The sequence below is a fragment of the Colius striatus genome, chromosome 18 (assembly GCF_028858725.1).
Source record: "Colius striatus isolate bColStr4 chromosome 18, bColStr4.1.hap1, whole genome shotgun sequence".
NCBI lineage: Eukaryota > Metazoa > Chordata > Aves > Coliiformes > Coliidae > Colius > Colius striatus.
In genome coordinates, this window is record NC_084776.1 from 3,129,469 (window position 1) to 3,156,531 (window position 27,063).

General features: G+C 39.3%; 1 protein-coding gene across 2 annotated transcripts in view; it reads right to left on the reverse strand.

The window, feature by feature from the left end:
* The window catches only part of CEP112 (centrosomal protein 112), a 157,148-nt gene that overhangs the window by 14,720 nt on the left and 115,365 nt on the right, over positions 1–27,063 (reverse strand). For both annotated transcript variants that reach the window (XM_062010711.1, XM_062010710.1), the window contains 2 exons: positions 25,128–25,277; positions 3,112–3,201 (listed from right to left, as the gene is read on the reverse strand). In XM_062010711.1, the coding sequence (XP_061866695.1) occupies positions 3,112–3,201; positions 25,128–25,277 (240 nt within the window). The remainder of the gene's footprint in view (positions 1–3,111; positions 3,202–25,127; positions 25,278–27,063) is intronic.

A 27,063-nucleotide genomic window follows, 5' to 3' on the forward strand; every position in this document is an offset into this window, starting at 1 on the left:
AAAGATCTATCAGAAACCTTGTCTTACATTAGATCTCGTCACGTACCTGAGACAACCAAGTGATATACAAGAGTACACGACAGAGGAACATAACCTAAATGGGATTAGTTGACAGGAAGAGTTCTCAGAGTTACACACTTCTGGGATTTGAGAAACTTCAGCACTGCTTTGCAAGGAGAAGGTTTGGACACACCCAAATTTTCTAGGATACACTACAGACTGCTTTAACTAGCTTGGGACTATATATCAAACCCCTTAAGTGTAAGAAACAATATATTAAGTGTGAGTTACACTTTGTTCACTTCTAGTTTGCCACCTTTCATGAATATAATTACATGTGCCTCAAGAAAGTGGACAATTAATTATTGAAACGTCTAGCATTTTGACATGAAGAAAGATGCCACAGTTCTGAGACCTGAATCTAGAAGTGTAGCACTACTGAACACATGGACCACTGTCCCAGAAAGCCATGCCATGCAGAGATGGGACAAGCTTTATGGAAAAGGCAGAATTATTTAGGTCAGTCAGACTGGGAGAGGTTCCCAGGCACTTTTGACAAACATATGTTCCTTTGGACTGGAACTCATCACTCAGATCATGTTGCCATACTGCACCAGTGATGAAACACCACAGATAGAGTGTGATTGCATCTACTCACGCTGCAAAGTGGTTTGAAAAAGTAAACAGGAGTAAACACAAGTTCATACAAGAACATGAAGTACTGGAATGAAAAAGCTCCATAAAAACAACAGCTCATCTTCAACTGCAGCACCACGCTTGCTTCTAGACAGCTCAGGGCTTGCCATTAGAATCCTTCTAACATATTCCCCCCCCCCTTTATTTATAGGATAGTTTGTCTCTCTGGATAATGATAATAAAGAAAGGTTAACTCTCTGCAATCACCAGAGGGTTATTGTAGCAAAGAGTCAAGCTTTGTGCATCTGTCAGTCACTTTTAGAGACTGAAGAGTTATAAGGACATTGCACTGAAAGAGAGACAAACATGGAGCACTAAGATACCACCCAACAAGCCATAACGAGAAACAGCTTTTTATTTTTAATTAAAAGCACAACAAAATGTTTTTTCATGTCTCATTCATTTGTTTGTTGTTGTTATAGAATCAAAACACAAGGCTTTTCCTTTTAATGAAAACCAGAAGTTGTTTAACCCTCTCTCCTCCTTATTTATAGACATGTAAAAAAGCTCAGAAATGCGGCCTTTGTAATAGTGCCAGCACAATTTTTGATGTTTTATGCAATTCCAGTTCAGATAATATTTGGTAAAAGCAGAAAACATGTTCTAAGTTACTGCTTTAAATATTTCATCTCCCTGATCGGCTGATGAGTTGTTAGCTACTGTTAATACTGGATGAACGTGTTTACAGGTAGTCTGGCAAAGGCATAATAACTGGAAATGTGTCAGAGCTGTCATTTTTGCATTTTTCTTCTGGAGAGACAAGCATAACTAATAGATTAACCAGTTACACAGAAGACACACTAACAAGTTTCAAACTGTTTTTCAGCAAAACAGACCAAAGCCCCCTAAACAAAAACATGTTCAGTGGCTCCAGTTCCTTCAGAAAGCCCCAGCGGATGGATGGCAGAGACAAGAGGGTTGACAAACTCAGATATGAGTGTCACCAGAAGTCTGCTAACATATTATCTACCACCTTGCAGGGAAAGCTCTAAGTTGGATGCAGCTGTGTCATTTAAAGAGCATCTCTGTTCCATTTATATTGGGGAATGGGACACTATCAGTTGAGCTAGTCCATTAATTCAGTGTGGACAGGATAGTCCTGTGGGTTGGTTGGGATGAGGAACACATGTTAAGAGAAAAACTTGAAGGCAGAAAGGAGGGACCAACCACCTTGTGAATCTGCAAGGTTTAGCCTTCTACCTCTGTATTTCCCAAGTCTGTTTGTTTGTTTGTTTGTTTATTCTTTTGGATCCTCTCTCAAATTAGGTCAGAAAAAAGCAAAATGGCAATAGCAAAGATTAAAGAAAAATGAGATTTGGAAAAGGACTCTCGTAGTGTGCAGACCAGCACTGTTCCCTGGGAGGGACAACCATGCACCAGATAGCTAATTCTCCCTCTTCTTTTCCAGAAGACTCTTTGAAGTCAAAATGCAATGCTTGCAGGCCAGCTCACTCATTACACCAAATTCCTCCGGTGCTGCAAGAATTGCAGCTAAGGGTGAACCTGGCCCCACATCTGGGTTTGGAAGGCAGAGGGGGAAGAGAGCAGAACAACTAATCACCATCTCTCCTGAGAGGAAATAGATGACTGTAAACACCAAGGGCAAATGAGAGTTCCCATGTGCAAATAGGATGACAACAACTGGGGAAAAAAGATTGGAAATGAATGCTGATGACTCTTCTACAACTACCCCAAGTTACTGTTCCTGCAAGAACTTACTTAGAAATGCTTTATAATGGATAGATGTTGCAGATTCTGTTTACTCAGCACCAAATGAAGTTCTCAAATGCTGCAGAAACTGTTTCTTATTGGAAATCTGTGCGTTTGTGTGTGATTCAGATACCCAGCACCTGTGTATTTTCCTGAATACTTCAATTTAATCTGTTTTGAATGCAAATCATTGACTTTCCATTTCAATACCAGCCTGTAAACTACACCCAGCAGTTTGCTTGAAGCACATTAAATCTCTGATTTCACTGAAAATGTCCAGAATAATGTAGCATTATTAATCACATGGAACTGTTTACAGACAACATGCTGAGACAATGAACACACAGGATCAGCAACAAAGATTATTTTTAGCTCAGTTATTGTCCAATTATAATTATCTTCCTACAAGCCATTCAACAACAGGTTAGAATAGTTTCAGAAACCTTTACTAAACCAGTATAGTCAGTTCCAAATAAATGCATCATTTAACAGCCAGAAGAGCTGAAATATCATCTTCAAATAGAAGAGATAAGTGTTTGCCTGTAAGGTTCAGACACTTTAATTCTATTTCACTACCAAAAAAATCCCCAGAAAAGAAAGCTAGCTGAAAATTTTGCAGGAAAATATGTGCTTTTGCTTTGAAGCAAGGTATTATTTTTAAACACTGAACCTCCTTGCCCAAGGGAAGAGGACACCAAGCAGTACCTGCTCATGAGTCTCCAGCTCCCTGCGTTGCAGCTTCTTCTCTGCAGCTCGTGCCTGAATGCGATAACTTTCCACTTCATCTTGTAAGGCCTGAAACAACAGCAATGGATGCAAAACACAGGTGAGAAATGCAGGATGGCATTAAGACTTAAGAAAACAGTGTGGTATCAGTGAAGCTCTTGAGCTACAGTTGCTTACAGCTGCTGAGACGTGAGACCCAGCTTGGCCGTCCTTACTGAACAAAGTTATTCTGCCCAGACAGGACCACTGATTGAACAGGAGTAGTTAAATCTTTGTAGTTCTATGTTATTACAGGCTACAAGTAGTCATAGTACAAATGTAATAAACCTCCTCAAAGACTGAAAGGGAAATGTTGCAATCTCAACAGTCTCAGATGCAAACGTCTCAGAGTTTTGTTATCCTCTTATTTGTACAACCTGTACTTCCTAAGAACAATTTTGCAGTAAACCAAAAACTTTTCCTCTAAGCCAGAAGAATAATCCTCTCTCTGGAAAACCATGTCTGGAATTTGCAGTGAAAATGTATTCCACATCACTGAAACGGGATGCTCGCCGAGATGAGGGGCTCCCTTCCTGTCCCGTAGCAAAGCCTAGCATCTGATCTACAAATGAAGTATAAATGGCAATAAATAAAAGGAACACTATGATCATGTCACTTTACCACAACTATCCAGTCTTCATTCAGTTCAGAAATAATCACTTCTAAGCCAAGCTCATAAAATGCATTGACAAATTCGTTTTGTCATTATTGCTCTTCTTATAGATTTATTTTCACTAGAGCAGTCCCTCAGAGCCTTGATCTTTTTTGTTATATGCTTCACAAAAGAACAGCCATGTCCCAAGGAACTGATAGCCTAGGTTAGAAATAACAGATACACACCAAACAAACAATACAACGTTGCAAAGGTTTTTGTTTAACGTTTCCTAGTCATTGTTGGATGTTTGAATACACACTGAACATTTACTTACACATTTACTAAAAGCTTAGTTATGTTGTCAGCTTGAATAAAGGCATTGTTAACTGCAAGTGCTGACTTGAAGCAAAGTGCACAATGTGGATGTGAGACTGACATCAACACAGAGGCGGCTGCAGCAGGAGAAAGGGAATATTTGGAGTTATCTTTTGTATGCCAGGAAATCAGGGCACTGCCACCCATCAGCTGAAAAGCTTGCTGCAGAGACAGGTCTGGACCTGGGAAGAGACTCACACTGGAGATAGGCTATAAATGACACCAAAGGTGCCTTCAGTGCTGCTTTTTAAAAAGCTGAGCTGCACAGAGGCCATCTGCAGAGTGCCCCGGAGAGACCAACGAGTCCATGGACTGGTATTGCTCTGTGCAGAACACATCACATGGTCAACATTTGCCTCCTCCAAGGAGAACACTTGTACATAAACCAGGATCATTCAAAATACTTGCAGTGCAAAGATTTAACAGAAAAACAACCCTTGCTCTTTTCCACAGAACTGAAATACTGTACTCTCAAATCATTTACAGGATAAAATTGCTATTGAGATAAGATAAGAGGACTACTTATGATAGATTTTGCACGTTGTTTTGAAGTGATGCCAGGCATTAACTTTAAAGTCTTACAGCTATAAGACTATTATGTGGTCGGATGCCAAAAAATTTAACCAGACCCAAGCATGAACTTCAAATCTGCCCAGGGACTTTTAAACTATCACTGCTTCTGAGAAATGTTGCAATTCAGGCCTTGAATACATAACTTCAATACTCAACAAGACTTGCAGTACCAGGAATTCACATTAATATAATGAAACATATGTGTGAGTGGTAGGCTTTTTGTTTTCTCTCTGTACCTCTAATTTTGTGATGTAAAACGCAACCATACTTTGATTTAAAAACTAAAATGATCAGATCATGCAATGCAGAAATGTGACAAGGAGCAGGACCCTTCCATGTATCAGAAAGATCACCAAAACCTCAACTAATTTGATAAAAACCCTGCCATAACTCCAAAGAGTCCAGACATAATCAGCACAAGATGACTCTCAGGAACATTCACACGTTCTGGACAACCTACAGAGTATGATCTGTCTTCCCCTGCTATTTCCACAGGATCATCTTAATACAGTCCACATAGCTTGGCATGGTGAAAAATTAGGAGTGAAGAAATCTCACTACACATCAGTTGTCTCACCCAGATTCCCTCCTTGTGCTCAAGATCAAGTTTCACTCTCTTAAACATCTATCAAGTGATAGTGTGTATATACACAAATGTATTTGTACATATATGTACAGATCTGTCTCAGAGAACAGATTTATGTCACACTCTATCACACAAAATCTGCAAGTGCTAAATATAAAACAGGTCAAATTGTTCCTGGTAAAGACAGCAACCACACGGTGGTAAAGAAGTGGTGCACTGCTGTTTCCACCCTTCTCCATTTTTGCTTTTCTTATTTACAACAGACAAATATACTTTGCAGAGCACAACATGAGAAGTTGCTTTAAACCTGAGGGTTTAAAGTGCATCTTAAACTAATTTAACTTGGGAAATTCAGATGCCACACAGTCTTTGTTAGGTCCACTTGCTCTAGGTGGTGTTTGCCAGCGTGAAGTGCATGCCTTTTGATTCATTATCAGAGCAGACAAAGTCTTAAATAAATACAATTTAGAAATAAGGTCTTTTTTTCCCCTACAGCATATAAGTGTAGCAAACTATCAAGTCTTAAAATTATCCAGTCAGCAACTGTCCAAACCTGAATACACTGTCTGAGTTTACAGGTTTTTCCAATCACATCACGACTGGCTATTGGTACATTTTGTACTGGGGTGACAGAGAAATGGAGTAACTCCTCTGATCAGCCATAAGCACCTCTAACTCAGTCTTTTTTGGTGAATCTGGCCCAACTGGTGTGTTGCAAAGTAGCTCTCCTCCTGGTGACTCTGTAGAATCTAGTTTTGTGGATAAAAGATGTTCCATGAGTAATTAATGTTCATTTGGGTGCATCAGCTTTCCTATCAGCACAAGGACAAAAAAGTAAAACCAAAAGACCAGTAATTGATCAAAGCCACGCCAAAAAAAAAGTAACATCAAAAATCTCCTGGTTGCTGTGGATTCCTGCATATGATTAGCTCTGAAAATAGTAATTAGAAGTAAGCAAGTTTGCTGCCCATGATCTTAATTTCGTAGGAAGAATCATGATGTATGTCATGAATAATGCACCCTTTTGAAGATCACACTGAAAATTCTCTCTATTGTCAAAAAGCTTCCTATGCAGTGGCCAGAGCCTGAATGCTGATGGCTGTCTCTGGAGCTACCAATACTCTCAAATCTTTTTCTAGATCTGACAGAGAAGCTTCTGTCACACAGAATACTCTTAAAACCAGCAGACAACTTACCCCAGGTATACCATAGAACATCTCTTTTGTGAAATGAAACAATGGCTTTTGTTTTGTTTAGAAATGCAGTTTACATTCTACAGCTTCAAAGTGTCAGATTCTGCCCAAAGAGTAATGGAGTTGAGGTTTAATAACTGCCGAGACAAACAAAAAGGATCTAAAAAACAACAAAAACCACCCCAACAGGCCAATTTTTAGGTGTCAGTGGCTTTTTTTTTTTTCCCCTGAAGAGAAAACAAAGCCTAAGTTATGTAGTTAATTTTTTCCAGGTACAGAATTCATCCTCTTCCCTCAGTTTTGTGAAGCTGACTTACATCACTCCATAAAGACAGTATTTCACTTTTTCCCCCCCCAGTTAAACCGCCTTTCAAATGCCATGTAAACATGTTTGCTGTTGAAAGTCTACACCACACCTGACCTTGGAAGTGCTTTGTGTTGGCCTGAGAACAAAGAAATGAAATGTTTTGCTTTCCAGTCCAGATATCCTACACTTTGAAAAGCACTTAAAAATGTAAATGAGATAATAAGCTCTACTGCAACAATGTGGGTGAATTACAGCTGTATAAAAGGAACAGTCATTTGATTTATTCCTAAAAATGGAAAGGATCCTAAAATAAAATCATATTGTAAATGTTTTGGCCACATACAACATAGAGAGATAGGAGAAGGATGGAAGTAATGGCTTTGAGAATCCACCACTGAAACTCTATGGTTGGATTTTGGGACCTGATGTGAAGCTGGTGGATGAATCCATCACTGTTGCTGTGATGCATGCAACTGGCTGACATGAAAGGAGAAAGGATCAACTGAACTTCTTTTCTGGGCAGGCACTTTCTTTTCCCCTATTGTTTTATTGTGGCTTGATTTTCACCAGCAAAACGTTCTGATGAAGTTTATTTCAAACCCAACTCTGCTCACGGTAACCTGGAACACTTTGGAGACGACAGATTAGCACGCGTGGAGTTGCTGCAGCGTTCGGCCTGTGCAGCAAACAGAGATGCTGGGATGATGCACAAGACTGGAAGAATTCAGCCCAACCTCTGGGTGCCAGATAGAGGTTGCAAAAGAGAGTGCTTTTCTGCAAGAACCCAACTTGTAAAGCAGATAGTTTTGACAAGGAGCCATAGAGAGACAAAAAGGTATGATGCCAGCAGTACGAAATCCCTTCTCAAGGCAGGAATAAATTCTTGGCATTAGTTACAGGGCTTAATCTTAATCAACTAAAAACTGGTAAGAGAAAGAGTTCTAAGAGTCAGAAGAACAAGTATGAAATGAGAATATATGAAGGATTTAGTCTTTAATATATGAAAACTGATTTGATTATCCTTTAACCACAGGATCTTTTAAAAAAGAAGTGTTGGGTTCCCTGAAAAAAACCCCAGTTCTGGAAGAATTACATGAACAGAAATCATTATTCCTTTTAATTACTTGGTATTGATTATTACTGTTAAGACATTGTATCTGCAAAGGTGTGATGTTTTGCTTCTTCAATCTGAAATAATTTCCTACTTTTGGTGTGTTCCTGAGAGGAGAGACAGGACGGGATTCCTGCTCCAACCACATCAGTGGCAAGTCTGGGATCACAAAGATTTCTCTCTCTGCTACAAAGAGCTGAATAAATAAGTGACACTTACAAGGAAAGGAAAATCTTCTAAAAAATGTTAAATACCAATGTGCTTTCACTTTGAAACAAGAAGTGTCAGCAGGAAAGTCCCTGCTCATCCCAATCAGATTATGCCAGATAGTGGCAGAGTCTCTATTTTTGATACATCTGTCATCCTTATTGGCTGTGCCAGTGACTCTGCACACATGGATGTGCCTCTGTACCATGAGAAGACCTCGATAGTCATGACCACTGCAGAGTAATGCTACAACTAAAGGTTGTAATGGTTGGCACATTTCATCTTCAAAGAACTTTTCAAACGTTACTGAATTAATATAATTAGTTAATGAAAGATGCAGTAATAAAAGCTACCATAATTGCCTACTGTAGTTTTAATTATCTCCTTACTTTTGCCCACAGAAGAAGGCTTCCACTTTACATCCTCAAAACATGTGCCAACAATAATTCTAAACACAGGCTCCTCTTTAAGTGCCTTCTAAATTCAAATTACATCCATTGATGTGTTTTCTCTCCCCGTTCATGAGAAGCAAACCTAGCTCTGGAACTCTGAAGAGAATCCATGTGAATGTTAACACAAATTAAAGCAAATTTTGTTACAGAAATACAATGCTTTAAAATTTTTTCATGGAAAAGATCTGGAGTAGCTTTATCTCTGCAGGACGTTGCAAGGTGGTCAGATTTGCAACTGTTATTACAGGAAAGCAGGCCAGGCATCCTATCACAATTAATTACAGAATCATAGAATGCAATCACTCTTTTATCCCTAAAGTATATTACAGAGATAAGTGAATTTGTCTGGCTTTATTAGCACTATAGATAAATAGGGAAACTATACCTATGAAGATCACTGATGTAATGCAGAGCAAGTTACTTTTTAAAAGTGGAATACTAATGTTTGAGTCAAGTTGTTGCACCCTCGATGCTTTTTGGGTTTTCACAGAGTTTTTGTCCGCTGACACTACTCCAACCCTCAGATCCCGCTTGTTCTCTGTACTGCATTCCAGCCCACAACTGTTTGAAAACCTCTGTACTTAAGTTTTCTCTTGTTTTTGGTGTAAAGCAAAGGAAATCTTATGGTTTTAACCCAATACATATGTTTTGTCGTTCACATATGGCAAAATTCCTTTCTGGTGGGAACTTTTTCGCTGTTGTTGCAACACACTATATATCCAAGAAGTTCCCTTTGATGTTGAACTATTGCTCCACTACTCATTATGCTACCGATTCAATATGAAAGGCAAAATTTCTGTGGTTTTTGTTAAAACAATAGCTTTGTTTCTGCAAACAAAGTTTTCCACAACCTGTATGCAGGGGCCAACGTTACTGCAACAGAAAAGAAAATCTATTATTTTATACTGAAAGGAGTCACAGTGTTTAATAACACAAGTTGTAGTTCCACCCTATAGGTAACATTACAATTACTATTATGACCATACAGAAAATTTATGCTTTATTGCTCCTCAGGAATAGAAATTAAAACACCTCAAGCAATATTTTACATCTCTCCAACACTTTCCAATGCTGACCTCCTCGTCTTTTATCATCTGTACAAGTTCATTACCTGGGTGACATCGCTAAGAACTGGGTATGGGTGGGGGAAAGGCGAAGCCCTGTGAAGATAAATCTCCATGGTGTCCTATGATGCAACGACAGAACAGCAAATCTGGGAGTCTTCTGAGATTCTTCATGCCTAATATGTAATTTTAACCACTAAACACCCCTTCAGGAAGAGTGAGCATGAATTACAACATGGAATCAAAATGCAGCTGGTAATACCTTTTTAAATGTGTCCCTAAAGGACTTGGTTGCTCATTTTCTGCCATCATTATGGGGAAAAAAAGGTTTCTTTGGTCAGGAATCAGATGAAAGGGGTAATTTCCAAAGGCACAGAATTCATCAGCTCCCACTTGGAGTAATGTGAGCTCCCAAACACTGGGCACATTTGGAAGTCTGTCCCATTTTACTGATATTTCAAAATGGGAGTGGAGAGCTTGCAAAACCACTCAAGCTGTGGGCTGTGCACATTCATACAAGTCCAGCAGCTCCTTTTTGCACCAGTCTATACTGCTTCTGAGATTTGCCAGTAGGAGATGCCGTGGGGAAGTACAATATCTTCCCTTGAGGGACTGTGGGAATAAAGAAAGGGGTTCAGGAAGGAAGTGAATAATTTGACTTTAGGAACAAAATCAGGTCTCTCTAGTAGTAGTGAAAAAAATGTTTAAGTAGGTCACTTAACATAAAAGAAACATACATGCAAACATTTTTCCAGTGTGGTAAGCTCTAAGGCTACACTATTTTCATTTTTCACAATCCATGGGCAAGAGACTGATTGGCAATATATTATACACTCTGCCTCCTGAGTGGATCATCAACATTAGTTCCTGAGCAGCCCCTTAACACTTGGATTTCATCAGGATTGGTGTCATTCATAGATCCCCTGTTAGGATTGGCAGCATGCATATATTTTCGTGCTTTGTTCCTACAAGATATTGGTGTGTTTTAAGCACTTTCTGTAAGTATCTAGTTGAGCTGACCAGAGATTTAGGATCATTTTTCTGCAAAGTCTTTAGCCATATATCCCTAAAATAGTAGCGCCAGCAGAACTCTTTGTAGGCTTCAAATGAGGCAATGCTGGAGCATTTTGCCATGGCACTGTAAACTCCATTCTTTTGAAACGCAAAGGCTGTCATAAGGCAGAGCCAGTCCTGCAAAGATAAAAATTCAAAGAAAACAGCAGTAAAAATTGCAAAGTTAGGCATTTTTGTCAGGGGGAGCCAAGAAAGGAATTGTTATCGCTTTTAGTGGCTCAGGTGATAGAAGAGGGGAAGGGAGGCAAGGTTCAAAGAGCAGTAATAAACTTGCTTTCATCTGCTCTTCTCAAGGAGCCACAAAACCCAACAAGCAGTTGCCATGTGTAAGCATTGCTTTGTCTGTTACCAGGACATGTTAGGCTGCTGTGACTGAGTCACTTGGAGAGCTTGTCAGCTCAGAAGATTTACTGTAATATTTACCTGAAGTATTTTGTTAGGATGCTTTAAAAGTGACTTTTCCTTTTTCACAGCCTCCACAAGTTTCATGGTCAAGAGCAGGGACAGGGGTTGCCAAAAGGAGAAAACTGCTGAACTTTTTCCCTCTTTCACTCTCAGAGGTGTAGACAGAAACACCAACGGTTCACATACACCAGATAAAAGGGATCTTTTAAACCCAAAGATACCATGACATCTTAAGCACACACTTATGAAGGAAAAGTTCAAAACTTCCATTTTAAACCACTTATGAGAGGATTTACCAAGATTCTGCCTAATGTTCAGCTGACGCATTGTCAAAAACACTTATCACGAACCTTTTGAAGTTTCTTAGCTCCCCCTTAGTTATTAAAACTTGAACTGCAGAGTTTGTTATCAGCCTCAGAGCACACACAAAATACATCAGGTATTTTTCAAGTCAACCTTGCAGTCTGATTTTGAGACTATTATACAAAATAAAGCGTTTGCAATCAGGTTAATGTCTGACAGGTAATGCTGAACAGGCGTCACCGCGGGGCCTGATTGAGCCACGAGACTATCTTCATCTCCTAATTTGCTTTTTATTAAACACTTTGCAATCAAAGGGAATGGCAAGGAGTCTGCCATTCTTAGGGTAGGCTTCCTGTGAAAACCTGATGTCGGCTTCAACATTTTCAGACAACTTCTTGAAGTTTTGATGCTATGTCGTCAGAATGTCTAAAACATCGTGTCAGTGGATACACTGTGCTAGGGAAATAACTGCTGTTGTGAACACCAATTAACTAGTAAAACATCTGGTTTTGCTGCTTGCTGTATTTTTACCAACAGCTCTGCAAAAACAAACACCAGGGGTTCAGAATCAGAATTTCCTGCAATGATTTAGAGAATGCCTGACTCATGATAAAGCTTATTTATCAATCATTTGCTGAACGAGGCAATCTTCTCGCTGCCAGAGGTTTCATTCCCAACAAAGTTTATCACCAAACTGTCATTTTAAGTAGGTGTTTGGAAACTTTACACCTGGAGATGGACCAGAGGTTCCAGTAGACCCCTGGTTCTCTACAAGTGTGTCCTTAAAATGCATTCCTCATCGCAGATGCATGAAAAGCTGGAAATACAAACATTTCTAATAGGCTTCTTATTTTGTTCTGCTCTTTTGAAAACTACATATGAAAGGCTTTAGATAGCTCTAATCAAAAGGTTAAAATACTCCCAAAAGCTACACCAAGCCCAGAAACTGTATAGTGGGGAAGGTTTTACCCCAGACTGTCATGAGTGCTAAGGTACAAGGACTCAAAAAGTAACCACACGGAATCCAGAGAACTAAAAACCATCAAAGACTATTAAATACAGACAGTAACTCCCTTCACTGTTTCTTGCTAGAAGATGACTAAGTATATTGAGAAAATGTCCCTAAAACTTCAGCCTGTTCTTCCACTCCTTCCTGGGCATCTGCTATCAGATACCATGTCCCAGAAGATGGAGACAGACAGACTCCAGTTTGACTCGGCACAACCATCTTTCATCTCCTTAAGCCAAAACAATCTTTGCAGTTTATCTTCTACAGGACTTTCAGGCTTTTGAATGACAAGTTTTGAATCTCAGTATCTATGGTACACTTCATCATCCAAAATGCCCTGAACAAAAGAAACAACTCAATTGGTGTCTTCTGTTTTCAGAGATGTTTGATGAAAATGTTTCTGCCCAGGTAGAAAATGCTACCAGAGCTGGACTGGCTGAGGGACGCTTGATCAATGCAAAGCAAACGACTGCCAAACCTGTTTGGCACATCTAAAAGGAAGGCAGCCTCTTTTAATTTTCTCTATTTTTTTAATATGTAAGTAGTTCCAAATATTCTTATATGGATGACATTTTTTAAATGCAAAAGCATTAAAAATAAGAGAAAACAGATCAAGTTCTAAAGCGCCACCGGTTTCTCATTTGTGCAGCTCCAAACTAACGTCTCTCATTAGACCTGCGCAGCACAAAGAGCAGAGCTTTCCAGCTACTTTATGCACTCAAACACTTTTCATTATCACAAATGAGACATAAACTGCAGGAAAAACAATCTGCTGTGCAGTGTGAAAGAAATAAGAATGCCAGTATTGTTAAGGTTGCATAAATCTTGATCTAGTTTCAGGATCGGATCAGGAAGCACAAATAAACTTGTCCTCTGCAGAGGCAGGTTTTGCAAACAACAAGTTAGAGAAGGAGAAGGGACATCAGCCTTCTCACATACACCACGAAGGCTGGATTATTAGAGACAGGTGCTAGCAAATGAGTCCATAGCAATGCCAAACTTGACTTGCAAATGCACATTTCCATACAACACAGGAAGGAGGGGAGACCTGGTAAGGGAAAGTAGAAAGGGAAAAACAGCAAGTAAGCACTTAAGGCAAGTATGAATGTTAACAGTGATGACAAAGACCTCACTGTATTCTTTGCCCATCAATCACTTCACATTTTCCTGTGTCCTCCTTGCTTTTCAAACTCACACAAATATAAGTAGAAGTGATGTGTTATTCTCAGAGGAGGAAGAAAATACATCAGGTACAAGTTGCTCCTTGGAGCTTAGAGCACAGCTGTGGTCAGAGGTGTTTCCAGGTCTGCAGACAATTAAAATCCACTGATATGAAACAAATAGTTGCATAGTCTTCAGTAATTGCTGTTTTACCTTGCCAAATTACAACTGCAAAACTATGAGTGATAGTAACATTAGGAACAAAATATAAGGAACTTAAATATTGCTGTATCAAGGAAAGCAATGGGGTTTTTTTTCTGAAGCCAGAGAGAATCAACACACATCTTACATTTCTCCTCCAAGCTGCCTGCAGAGTTCTGCCTGGGTCCAATTATGCAGGTGTTCCTGCAGGTATCTAATGTCTGGTAACCTGCATTTTGATTTATACAGTTTTATTCTGCCACTCCCAAGCTTCTCAATAAGCAAACAAAGTGACTTTGCATGTTTAGTTTTCTCTTGTTTGTACTTTCACCCTCTGTTACATAACAAATGTGGAAGAGAGCTGCAGGACAGAGAGTGCCTGGGGCTCCTGGCATGGGTGCAACACAACCAACACTCGCCTGTGGGCATCATCCCTCCCTGAATAAGCACATCCTCTTCCCTTGGCTCCTCCAGGTCAGATCCTGGTGGAAGGGTGGGTGCAGGGTGGGAAGGGAGCCATGCTGACAACAAGAACTGAAAGGCTGAGCTGAACCATGGTATCACGCATGGGTACCTACGGCAGCCCCCAAGCAGTCACGTAGAAAATACAAAGGAAGATACTGCAGCATTTCAGGATTAAACATCTTTTCAACAGCTCTAGTGCAGAGATCTAGCACAACCCTCTACTGAAATGAAAATGTTGCACTCCTGGACAGGGACTCTTAGGATTAGCACTGCTTCTCGTTTGGCAAGAACACAAATGCTGTGCTTTCCTAAACCACAGCATATCTGCATGAAGCTTTGATGCTGACATGTCTATACTAATTATTTCCCAGGAAAAGGCACTGTTTTCTATTCTCCTGATCTGGCTCTAGAAGAAGATACACTCACTCACTTTTGCTTCACAAATTATCTGACTTGTTTTCAGGACAGGATTCAATGATGCTCTCCTTCCTCCCCACACCTGAAAGATTATTCCTCTGTGATGGTCTAAACAGTGAGAGAGCAAACCCCAGTGCAAAACTGAGCTGAGCTTTTACAGCAGATCTCAAAAAGGGACGCAAACAGTGCATTGCATGTTTTGTCTTCTGAGGCCAACACAGATTTGAAACACATGATCTCATGCCATGCTGGGCCAGGAAAATGGCATATTCAGGGCACAGGTTTCCAGCATAAAAATACTCGTGAGGTGATTTGAAATGATTCTATTCAACTGCCAACAGCCCTGGCAGAAAAATAAACAAGTTCTGGAGATGAGCTGCTGCTGGAGGCAAAGCAGGAACCATTAAAAGAGCTGCCCTGACCTGTGAGGAACTGGCCTTTTTGCTTTGAACTTGAGCAGATCTTAATGAATTCTTCATAATTGGCAATGTGAGGTTTTCACTGAGGATGTATTTCTCCTGAGATGCCAAATGCAGGAGACATTCAACACTAGAAATACAAACTTTGGATCTCTTGGTTGGCTGGACAAGCTGGTGAAGGCAGCTCCAGCAGGTATCTTCACCAGCACTGCAGATAACTGTTGTATCAGGGACAGAGTCACACATAATTATGAACACACTGACTTAATTGAAGTTTTTTACTTCAGTGGTGTGAAGGCTTCAACTAAAAATAAGCAGAGACAGTTTTAGTAACAGAAGGAGTTAAAAGTGGTTGTGTCAGAGGAACAAGGTTTTTGTTGTGCTTGACTAATCTCTGCTTTACTGCTCTTCCAGTCCTCTGTTCTCTGGCAGTTTTGAAGGAGACGTTGCCAAGAAGCTCATTTAGAGTTCTAAATTTTATCCTGTGTGCAACACTTGTTTCAGTTTCCTGAGAACAGATTTCACAGCAGACCCCTGAACTAAAAAAACAGGTGAACTCTTTCTGGTCCATAAAATAGTCTCCCCACTGGAGGACCTCAGGCTTTCTTGAGGCCAAAGATACAAAACCTATTGATGCCTGCACAGAATAGCTTAAGAAAAATCTTCAGTCTTGAGATTCCCAGTCTTCCCTACAAGCTTCAGCCTCAAGTTCCCAGCCTTCTTCATATCTGTTTTCAAAGGTCAACAAATAAAATATTGTCTATATAAAATCCTGTTCATCAATGAAAAGAATCAACACAGTGTAGATGGTTCATGAATCGGCAACAATAAATCATTCCTAGGGAAGGGATGCCAAACTCCAAGGCAAGATGGAGTATGCACATTAAGTGCAGAATCCACATACAAAAGGCTGGAAAAATAGTGTATCTTCTCAATAAAACTAGCCTATTTTTTTCACCTTCTCATCCCACATGTACTGTATGAACACACACAGCTTCCTTGGACTGGGTGGCAACAAGGTGTGCTGAGCCTTACTGAAAAGGTTTACAATACGACTTTTAATGGGAAAAGGAACAATGTACGACATACAGGAACAGAATCTTTTCTGTTTCTGGACTCTAGTGTTATTTTGGCTGCCAATAGCACACAAAATTTCCACTGAAGGGCAAGTCAAACCAATTTCCCTTAGGATGGAAGCATCCGAAAACTTAGCGAGGTTGTTACATTAGTGCCTACGCATTCTTTAAGCAGATGAACTGCTTCACTTTGAATCTATGTCAAACCACAAGAACTGGATGATAATAACATTCAATTAAAATGATCTCGCTCTCCTAGGAAAAAAAACCTTGGCTAGCAGATACATCTCACATTTTCTAGCTGAGCAACAACAGAGTGATTGATGCGAGAAGGAAACAGGATCGGTTTATATCAAGCATAGGAAGGCTCAGGTTTGGTGACAGTATTTGTAGCTTTAACCTCTTACACAAGTTTGTGAGATGAAAAAGCCACTTCAGCTGAGCAGGAAGCTGCAAGAAAGGCAGAGCTAGAATTCACAAATACACAACTTGTGCTAATTAGACAGATGTTTTGAAAAACCCAAACTTTACACTCGATGCGTTTTTGTATCTTTTGATGTTGTACTTGGTGCTGCTTCACACCACTCAGGGCTTGCTGAGAAAAGCAGAAGCTGCTCCCCTGCTAGGCTGTCTGGGTGAGTTTGCCATCTGATCTACTGAATACACAGATAAAAGTCGCCGCATACTTTTTCCCCTTTTCAAGTACGGTACTGTAACTTGGAAAGTTCCTTTATTCTCAACTTCACTGATGCAAGAAAGTGGCAGAAATATGGCAGCTTTGGCTGCTTTCCTTTAGTATCTCTTTGTAACTAATCTTTTTAATGCTAAGGGAACAATAGGTGTTTTCATTTTGCGTGGAAAAAACCTCTCTAGTTACAGAAAATAAAGGCAATGCCTTCCAAAAACTGCAAGAGTGCTACTGACCACTTGATTCTACACTGCTACCCTGCCTTTAAATACTGGTAAATAGCTACTCTGTACAGGTATCAGATTCACCAGGTTTCTCTTATTACACTTGAGAAAAGCCCAACTCTTATGAAAACGGTAAGTTTAACAAAGATATTTCTATTTCACTGTGATCTGCCATTCAAAAGTGTCAGCCAGTCATCTTTTAAAAAACACTCTGCTATTTGATCTGCTCCAGTTTCAGTTACACGTAAATCTGGAGAGCCAGCAGAAAATTCTAAATGGAATCTGAAGATTTCTAAAGTCAACACTCATTTTGGCAAGAGCATTTTAATGCATAAAGCTGAAATCCTCAGTGACTCTCTCCTGCTGATATCCCTGGAGCAGCCAGCACCGTGACTGGTGTAAAACCAAAAGCAACCTGTATCAGGACATACAGCTTTGTAAAATAAGATGTTTACACAAATGTTTCACAAATAACTGGGAATTGTATAGTGATGCTGGAATCAGCCAGTGCAATCTGGTGCTATTTCAGCTCACTCCTGGGATGAGTCACACCATAACAAAGATATCTAGAGGGAAATAGAGGTTGGTAAGTAGATGATATCCACATCCCCAAATCTCTATCTGCCAAACCCTGCAACTTGTATTACTGTGCCAGGCTTTAAAAATCTTTACTACAGAGTAATAAATGTTTGTGGACTATGGAAGGTTTGCTTTGAAGATGTCATTTTCTCCAGTAATCTTTTGTTGGTTGAATATATAGTTCACACATATTGTGTTTCCACCTACACGGCTGGAGAAGCCCTGCAGTCAAGGCTGTTCCAGGAGCAGGGAAGGAGGCTGCGTTCCAGGAACTCACTGGAACTGGAACAAAGAACAGCCCTTGGAAAGTCTACACAGTTCTATGCAGACTGTTTTACAGCTGCCCTGGGTTTGAAGGACATTAGACACTTGTTTTTATCTTTATCTTTTTTTTCCCCCCCTCAACTCTCCTGTAAAGTCCCAGACTTTTGAGCACAGGCTCTTCCTCCCAGGCAGTCTGCCTCCTAACTTCTGGGTATCTCCCCAGATCTGTCTTTCTAAGCACCAATTTCTCCTCCACATAAAAGTCTCTGTGCTCTTTGGAGAATAAACCCTCTTTGAAATGCAACAGCAATCTGTAACTGTCACAGGAGCCTTAAAAAAGCTAATTTTCATTTTCTTATATTATAAACATTGTCTGCTCCTCTTTATTAGCTGTGTAGGCTCATGTCAGCACTACTTAATGCTTAGTAATAAGAGTGTTTTCTCTGTACCTGTCCAATTGCCTAGGACCCTACTCAGGATTATTACTCAGGTCTTGTCAGTTAAAAGCAGTAAATTTTATGGCTTGTTTTGAATTCCTTTCTGTCATTTTCCAGTGCAAAATGAGTGTAGTCCACTTCATCAAAGGAACTGATAGCTTAGCCATAGAGGACTTCATACTTTGTTCTGCCTTTATAGAATATTTACTTACATAATTTGGAGACTGGTAGAGGTAAGATGGCATCCCTTCTAGGGCTAAAAAAGAATAGAAAGGACTTCATGCAGCAAAGTGCCTTCTGGAGGGAAGGCAAAACACTGGGGACAACAGTGATAATGTAGGAAAAAGTAAAAACACAAACTTCTAAACCTGCTGGATAAGTCTGGAGTGCAGTTCAGAGGACTAGTTCTAGTCTTTTACAAAACTTGTAAGAATGATTTTGCTGTTGGCCATGGTAAGTTCTTCAATGTGTTGAGACATGAAAAGTCAAGAAAAATGCCAGAGTGCAAAGCTTGCTGCAGGAAAAAAAGATGACTCAATTCTTTGTCTCACAAAGCATGTCAAAGATATTCTAAAGTACTTACAGATGCTCAGCCACTTGGATTGCCTGATTGGCCAAACATCTGAAACCCTGTAATTTTGAAGAGGAGGTACTCTGCTTCAGACAATGAAATAATTTCTGTGGCAACAGAAAAAGAGATAAGATTGGGAAAAGGAGAGAGCACTTTTAAAAACTAGAATTTCAGTTGTGATCAATAACCATCTGTAACACAAAAATCAGTCTGGTTTTGTTATCATTTACAACGAATGTATCAACACAGCCTTTCAAAGATAAGAATGTAATGCAATCAAGAGACAGCATGAGCAACAGTTGAAAAGCTTGAGGCTACACCCTCGTTTCTCTAACAGACAGAATTAGAGTGAAACTAATATTCATATAAACAAACACTGGAAAACAGGTGCCTCAGTTTGGAGCTCATGTAAAAGAGAAAGCGAAACCTGCAGATTTCATTTACTTATCCTTTTGGAAGACAGGACTTCCTTTGTTGATCAAACAGAACATAGGAAATTACCAGCAAGATAATGTTTTTTGCCTGGTAAATGTTAATGCTTGCTTTACAGTGCTGAGGTATAAATGTTGGTGCCCTGTAATTCCCCACTAATAAAAAGACACCACAGAGTTATTAGTGTTATTATAGACTACAGTCAGCAACAAAGAAACAGAGATCCATGAAGAATGACTCTGTATATTAACATAAGATGGTCCTTTATAACTCCATGTTTCACCACACCAAATGGTTTATCATGGTCATGTTTAGCCACAAAAGCAATTGGATGGATTAGAGATCCCTCTGGAGAACTTTGGGACATACTTATCTCTGAAGATCTTCAATGACTGACAGAATTTGGCATGTCTGTGGCCATCAAACCACCACAATCAGCAATGCATGTTCTGACCAGATGCCTTATAAGACATGAGCCAGTGACAGCTTCAACACTAACTTCCTTTTAAGAGGCATTGTTAGCCAAAAAACCCTGACACTCAGTCAAGTTAAAATAAAAAACACAATACTTTTCAAAAAGCTTATAAATAATGTGAGTCCCACTGACAAAAGTTTATTACACAGCAATTCAACAGGAGTCTAGATTACAACAGCTAATCTTACTGCATCAGTGGATGCTGGAGAAGAGAGCAAGTCAAGACCCACCTAACAAAAAGTCCTTGAAATACTGTAGGTCTTTCACTACAAGTTTTTAGTTTACACTAAGCTTTCAGGTTGGTTTTTTTCCTGCAATTAATGTCCTCAGTGCTGTCAGTTACACATGGCTGAGCTCTCTCAAAAGGGTCTGACAAGACTACAAGTGTACTGTTGGATGTGGCTGTAACACTGGGTGATCTCCCTGCTAGATCACTCCAACCACATAGTCCTGGATGGTTTTTGTACTGTTTGGATCCTGAATCTGTCCTTGCAGATAGATTTGATGCACCAACTGACACACGAATCCAAAGCTTAGGAGTCTGAAGTTAGTTTCCATCTTTGACACAAACCTTACACAAAATCAAGACTACCAGTCTCTCATTTGTAAGACAAGAACACAAATGCTTCTTCTCTATACTGTAGATCAGGTCAATTTAGGCTGTATGCTCTCTGATGACTTAATAAGCACTAATAAGGATATCTGAAACACTGAGAGCCAGCTTTGCTTGGGACCTTCAAATCAACAAGTCAGAATTATTTATTTCATCCTAAACCCAACATTGGCTATTGCAGAGTTCAGTGGTGTACTCCAGTAAGGCAGGACACTTCTACAGGACCATGGTCACTCAGCTCATGTTCCCATAGCTCTCACATGCTTTGTCTTTTTATCATTTTGTATCGCAAGTGGAATTTGCTAATAAACATGTTTTATAATGAAATGGAACTACAGGCAAAATTAGCTTCATGGAAGTTTTATGAACTACAACAGAGTAAGTATTTTGTTATAGTTACATTAAGCCATTTCACTGTGATGATAAAACCCTCAATTCAATCTTTCCTGAGAGGAACTTATCTTTTTGCTCCAAGACACGACAGCATCTAACAAATATATGATGATGTTGTGCATTTAAAACCAGAAGTTTTCTCCTTTGTTCTGCTACAGTTATAAAACACACTTTTGATTTTTTTCCCCTCTCAACATTTTTAAACATAACAAAGAAAAACAACTGTTTCAAAGTTTTTCAAACAAATGGGAACATTATTATATGACATTCTTTCCTAGAAATCTTTTAAGTCTCATTTATTAACAGAATTAATCTGATCACAAGCTGGCTGACACACAAAGTGTTGAAATATGTCATCTTCAAACCATGTTTTGCTAATGAAATTTTGGTGTTAATTCAGGGGATAGAACAGAATCCTAGAATCTGTAACATGAGCCAAATGACAAATGTGGTTCCTCTGGCAAAAAAGCATCATTTTCTCCCTTTCTGTTGTGGGTTTGTCGCTGCATGCTCTCCATCATCCATCTCTTTCCAGAATCTACTTTTTGATGTGGAGCCTCTACTTGGCCATCAACTTCTACAATAAAGTGCTCTGAACATGTTTTGCAGCTCCAGTCCCAGGAACTGTTTTGTACTTTCAGTCCCAGAACAAAAAAGGATTTCATTAAAAAAAAACTCTTAAGGCTGGGATTTCATAAATAACCTCAAGGTATCTCTACAAGGCAACTGACTTTATGCTAGAGCCAAGTCCAGACAGTAACCACTGCCAAAAGCAGCCCAAAAGTTAGGTAAGGGCTCTGGCCACTTGGCTGTATTGAGCTCCAGGTTCTCCAGGCTAGATTGCTATCAGGATGCAAGAAAGCTAGTTTAAATTTAGTCTTAATAAGCTTATGTTACACTTCAGTGACCAACATAGCTCCTGCATAGACCACCTCAGTAGTTCAGCACCCAAACCCCTACTGGAGGTGCCTTCTGAAACCCAAGTCTAAAGCACCACAAATGGGTTAACAGACTTGGCAATTTAAGCAGCTTTTTCCAAGCATCTGCAGGGCATTAATATAATTGGGCTCTCAACTTATTCTGCAGTCTGAACCAATGGTTCCTGATCACTGAAGTGTAAGCACATCACAGGAGAGGCACAGCACAGAGACCAGGTGAGCTTTGCTGGATTTGCCTCATGACAGGACAATTGCACTGTCCTTGTTCTCTGCTCCAAAGAATTCAAACCCTGGCAAGTTCAAAGCAAAGATATCTCCAACCCACTGAAGGGTGAGCTGTGCTTTTGGGATCGCTCTCTGTGCCAACACTGTCATAATCCCAACAGGTTCAAACTCAACAGCAGCAAAACGGCAGCGACAGGAAACGCTCAGTTGTTCAACACCTTGTCAGGTCACTGCTTCTCAGGTCTTTGCTATTAAACATTGCAACACAATGGCATCTAAATTGGTTGCCTTATAAGCCACAAGAAAGGAATGTGACCAGTCAAAATGTTATCCTGATTTTATGACTCTGACACCACAAAGTCTGACTTTGGGCCAGAAAAAGCACAGTATAACACCGAATGCCAAGGACTTTAAGCTTTTGTCTCAAATTGACCCAAACTGGAGCCACCTGAAGCCAAAAAAAGGGTTGCTCAGATGAGGGTTTTAGGTTGTCAGACGAAGCAAAATGCTCTTAAAAGCTTCATTTATTCTTTTTCACTAAGGTTTAGGACACCATTTTAAAAAATAAATCAAGATTAATGAGACAGATACAATTGTGAAATAATAACAACTCAGAAACCTTTCACTAGCAAAGAGAGTCAGGAATTTGAATTAACATCCAAATCATGTATTATGGCATCCACATCTGGATATCACTTTACTGAATAAATCCAAAATTTCTCTGAGAGCCAGTTGGTTTCTGTAAAAATGTATTTCTCCCTTTGAAAGGAAATAATAATTGGAAGGTCTTACAGGAAGTCACCCAATACCATATAAAGGAAATTACAATCTGTTCCTCAGTGTTGGTTTAAACCAATGTTATATTTAGCCAGTAGCCATTTTTTAATGATAACATTTTTAATAGCTTATACTATATTAAGTCTGCTCAAATGCTTATGCTATATTAAGAATGGCTTTGTTTTTGCAATGTTTCTTTAATCATCTTTCAAGGTCTTCAGCTTGCCCTAGGTTGGATGATGTTCCCCATCTCCAGGACATCTAGGATTCTATTTTCAAGAACATCTTTTGGGTTTTTTTTTTGCTCCAGGCCAATAAAGAGCAAAATAGTTCTGCATATGCTTGTCCAGAAGTATGTGTGGTTCCTAAAAGCACTAAGTGACCGAACATTAAAAACATCCCTTTGTTTCCAGAAACACACACAGCAGTTCACCTTCCTAAGAATTTTCTGTTTGAGTATCTGACTTTCAGTAACTTTACATTAAATCAGTAGTTTCAAAGGAAGACTTTTTAAAAAGTAGAATATTAATAATACTAAACAAAGTTCAAGCACTCCAAGTGTAACAACTTCTGCAATTTCTTCCCTAAGTTGATCAAGTCCTATAAAACATACTCAGAGCATCAGTGATAAAATCTCTGGGACACTGCTGAGGAAACCTGTGCAGTTTTTATGTGTTTCATTACATTGTGAGATAATAACATGAAAATTAAGCTCAGAGTAGCTGAGCACAGATTTACATGGAGAAGGATTTCCTACAACCTATAATCATGAGTGTTCAAAAACTCTTGTTACTGACAGCTGAACTGCTCCCACTGAATGTAACTTAATTCAAGGGAATCTAGAAATTCAACAGCAGCATTTGTCCCAGGTGCTAAGAAAAACAGCTGGTAAATGCTCTAAAACATGATTTTCAAATATATAACTCAAGAAAGTACCATACATGGTAGCTTGACTTACAGCATATTTCTCACTCTATGGAAGACCCTTCCACTGTTACAGGGTTTCTGTATACTCAGATGGCCATTGGAAGGAGAAGTATAAATAGTACATTTCCCAAATGGCATAAACCCACTTGTACCCCAAACTAATGGGATTTAACGATGTACTTACAGAGCTTAGTGATAATAAAAACCACCTCTGGTGATTGAATTTGGATATCAGATTATAGCCAACATTTTTATGGTTTATTCTTTTGACAGAAGAGGCTAAAGAGTGATCACAAAGAAAATTGTGTTCCTCAACAAACATGTAAAATGGCAGACATAGAAAATCATTAAGCAATTTATGAAAGAAAGGAAAAAGAATCCTCTGTAGAAGATGAGAAAGTAACATCAGCCTGATTTCATTACACAAATCATTCAAACATTAGAAGAAAACATTAACTGTACCATAACAGAACAACAGATAGTTGCAACATGTGAAAACACCCAAGGTTTCTTTTCAGAAATGTTAGAAGAACTGTCAGAGTTCAAGTTTTCATTAATTTCTCGATTCAACAATGGGATTCTTTGTTTAGTGAACGTCTTTACAAAGTAAAAAAGGATTTTCCTTCTCCTATGCTACATTTCATGAAGTGTTTTCATTGTCAACCCCAGCAGATTACATAGTTTCAATAAATGTCCATTGCTCTTTAGTACTCTGAAAGGAAAATTAAAAAGAAAATAAAATTCTGCTTGCTTCTCAGGTGGGATCCTCTGCAGCTGCTTTGAATCAAGGTGTCAAAGCAGCAAGGGACACAGTCGGAACAGTCAGAACCTGCAGACTCTTAAAGTCTCTTTGAAAAAAGAGACAGAATGCAACTCTGATGCAAAATAGGGAGAAATGCAATGAAAAACAAAACCCACAAATAACAAACACTTTATTCCATTTGTATTTGGCAGAGACTTGGGTTTTCACTGGAACTTAAGAACGTTCCATCAATGCAGCCTTAAATAAGAAAGGTGGAAACCAAGCTACAACCTGTGCCACACCACTGGCTCTCAGGTGGTGCAGCTCAGCTCTCCTGTTTCTTACCTTTATTTCCAAGTACCAAAAGCATTGTATTAAGGGGTTGAAAGTATGTGAAAATACCTGAATCAACATTAAAAGAAAGAGAAGAGGAAAGTTTCAAGTATTTGATTGAAGTGGATGGATTAAACACGCCAAACCCAAACGTTTTATGCAGGCAGATGATCAGCTAGAGGAAAGAGAGCCTGAGTCATCAACTACATCAAAGTCAAGGTCCAGTGAATGGAATGAGCGAGCGCTGTGTGAACAGGAACGATACCTGCATTCATCTGCCCACTGCAGAACTTTTAATTACACTCCAACAGCCAGTAGCATCAGTGCCTAAAATCCCCAGATTACCTTGATTGCTCTGTCATTATCTGTAATCAGCTGCTGCTTCTTATCTTCAAATTTCTGTACCACTTCCTGGAGCTGCTGCTCTGCGGCAAGCTGCTGCCGGCTGTTCTCCTCTGTCAGAGAGGAAATGGTTGTCTTAAGTTCAGCTATGATCTAAAAAGAAAACAGCATGTTAAATCTCTCCTCAGTAGAAGGCATGTATTTTGCATGTTTTTATGCTGGGTAAAAGCATGGTGTTGGCCAACTCTGCTGTGCAAGCAAAATAGTTTGAATTAACATATTACACACCAGCGAGCATGAAATTCCATGCAGAGGAAAAGAATATAGTAAAGGCTGCAAATGGCAAAAATTGCTGAACACAAAATATTTGGAAGAGTTTTCCACTATGACATTCCAAAATATTTACTCATGAGAACAAAGCACATCTGTGATCTTCACAATAGAGCGTGTTCCAAGTCTTCCACTGCACTGAACCAGTGCTGCAGATTTACAGAGGGATGGTGGTGTTTGTTTTCTAGAAGGATAATTTATAGCTTGATACTGCAGAGAAGAAAAAAAACCCTCAAATTTACATACTGCATTGAAATTTAAACTTGAGAGTAAAATTTCTGAGCTGCTGAAAGGAGCATAGGCTACTTAGCAATACAGTAGGGACTTGATTCAACATCCAGAACCCTTAAACTAGACCTCTGTGATTCATTCATGATTTGTTGAAATGTACTTGTTTCACCTTTTATATCACTGGGGAAAATCATAACTAAACCTGCTCCTTCGGGCATATTTACAGAATTTTATGCTGACATACAAGTCATCACCCAACAAAGCACCTAAACATATGGGAGAGCCACTGCCATTAATGCATATATTCAAGCTCAAGGTTAAGCTGCTGTAGCAGCATATTATAGACTACTTCTAAAAACACTTCAACACACAGGCAGCTTAGGGAGAGACTACCAGAGTGCTCATACTTGTGTGATGGACTTGCAAGTCCTCTTCATTGGTAAAGAAACATTTAACTATCCTAAGGCCACAGTTATTTAAGGAAAAAGAGAAGGAAAGGGAGGTGTTTAGAACTGCTGATAGGACAGGACTAACAGAACAAGGAATAGTCTATAAATGAAGGCATTAGAATCACTGGGGAAAGGGAAAAGGACTGATTAAAACTCTCCTGTAAATTTGTTTTACTCTCCAGTGAGTAACAAGGATTATGAATAGGACCTACATGGATATTTCTGTATTTCTGTTCCAAAAACTAACATGTATTCAAAAATATCCCATCCAAAAAAGAAGCTGATTTGCTCTTAATGAGATCAATGGGTCAAATTTCAGAGGTTATTTGGATAGGTGTAACTCTTTAAGGAGATTTGAGCAGTATCACTGGTTTTGCAACTTAGATCATCATTCCCATGACACAATTTGCACAAATTTGGCTTTGCATATGCTATGAGAAAGCAGGAGAAAGTGAGGGATCATGGAAGTTATTAAGATAACAACTTGAAGCCATGCAAGCCTATACCTTGCGTGTGTTCCATTTTGTCCCTTTTTAAAAAAAGAAAACAAAACAACAAACCCTTTAATATAACACAGAAGTGAGATTTAAAGCTTTTACTGGGTTAAGACCCTGGACTAGCACGGGAGTCCTGAAATGCATACAAGGAAGTTTCAGCATGAATTGATGGAGAAAGATCTGCTTTGTGCAGTACTTTTCAGAGAAAGAAAAAATAAAATCTGTTTACTTTGTATAAACTTCAGAGGAAATTTCTTGAAATATCTTCTCTGTGTGGGTGTTAAAAGTGAATGTTCCAAGAGGCCACAGAGAGTAAGATTAGACAGATGTTGTCAGCAACATGACCACAAGAAAAGTTGCAATTGACCTATTATTAATACTGAGCTACAAAAACTCCTGTGTTCAAGTAACTTCAGGGATTTGATTCAAACC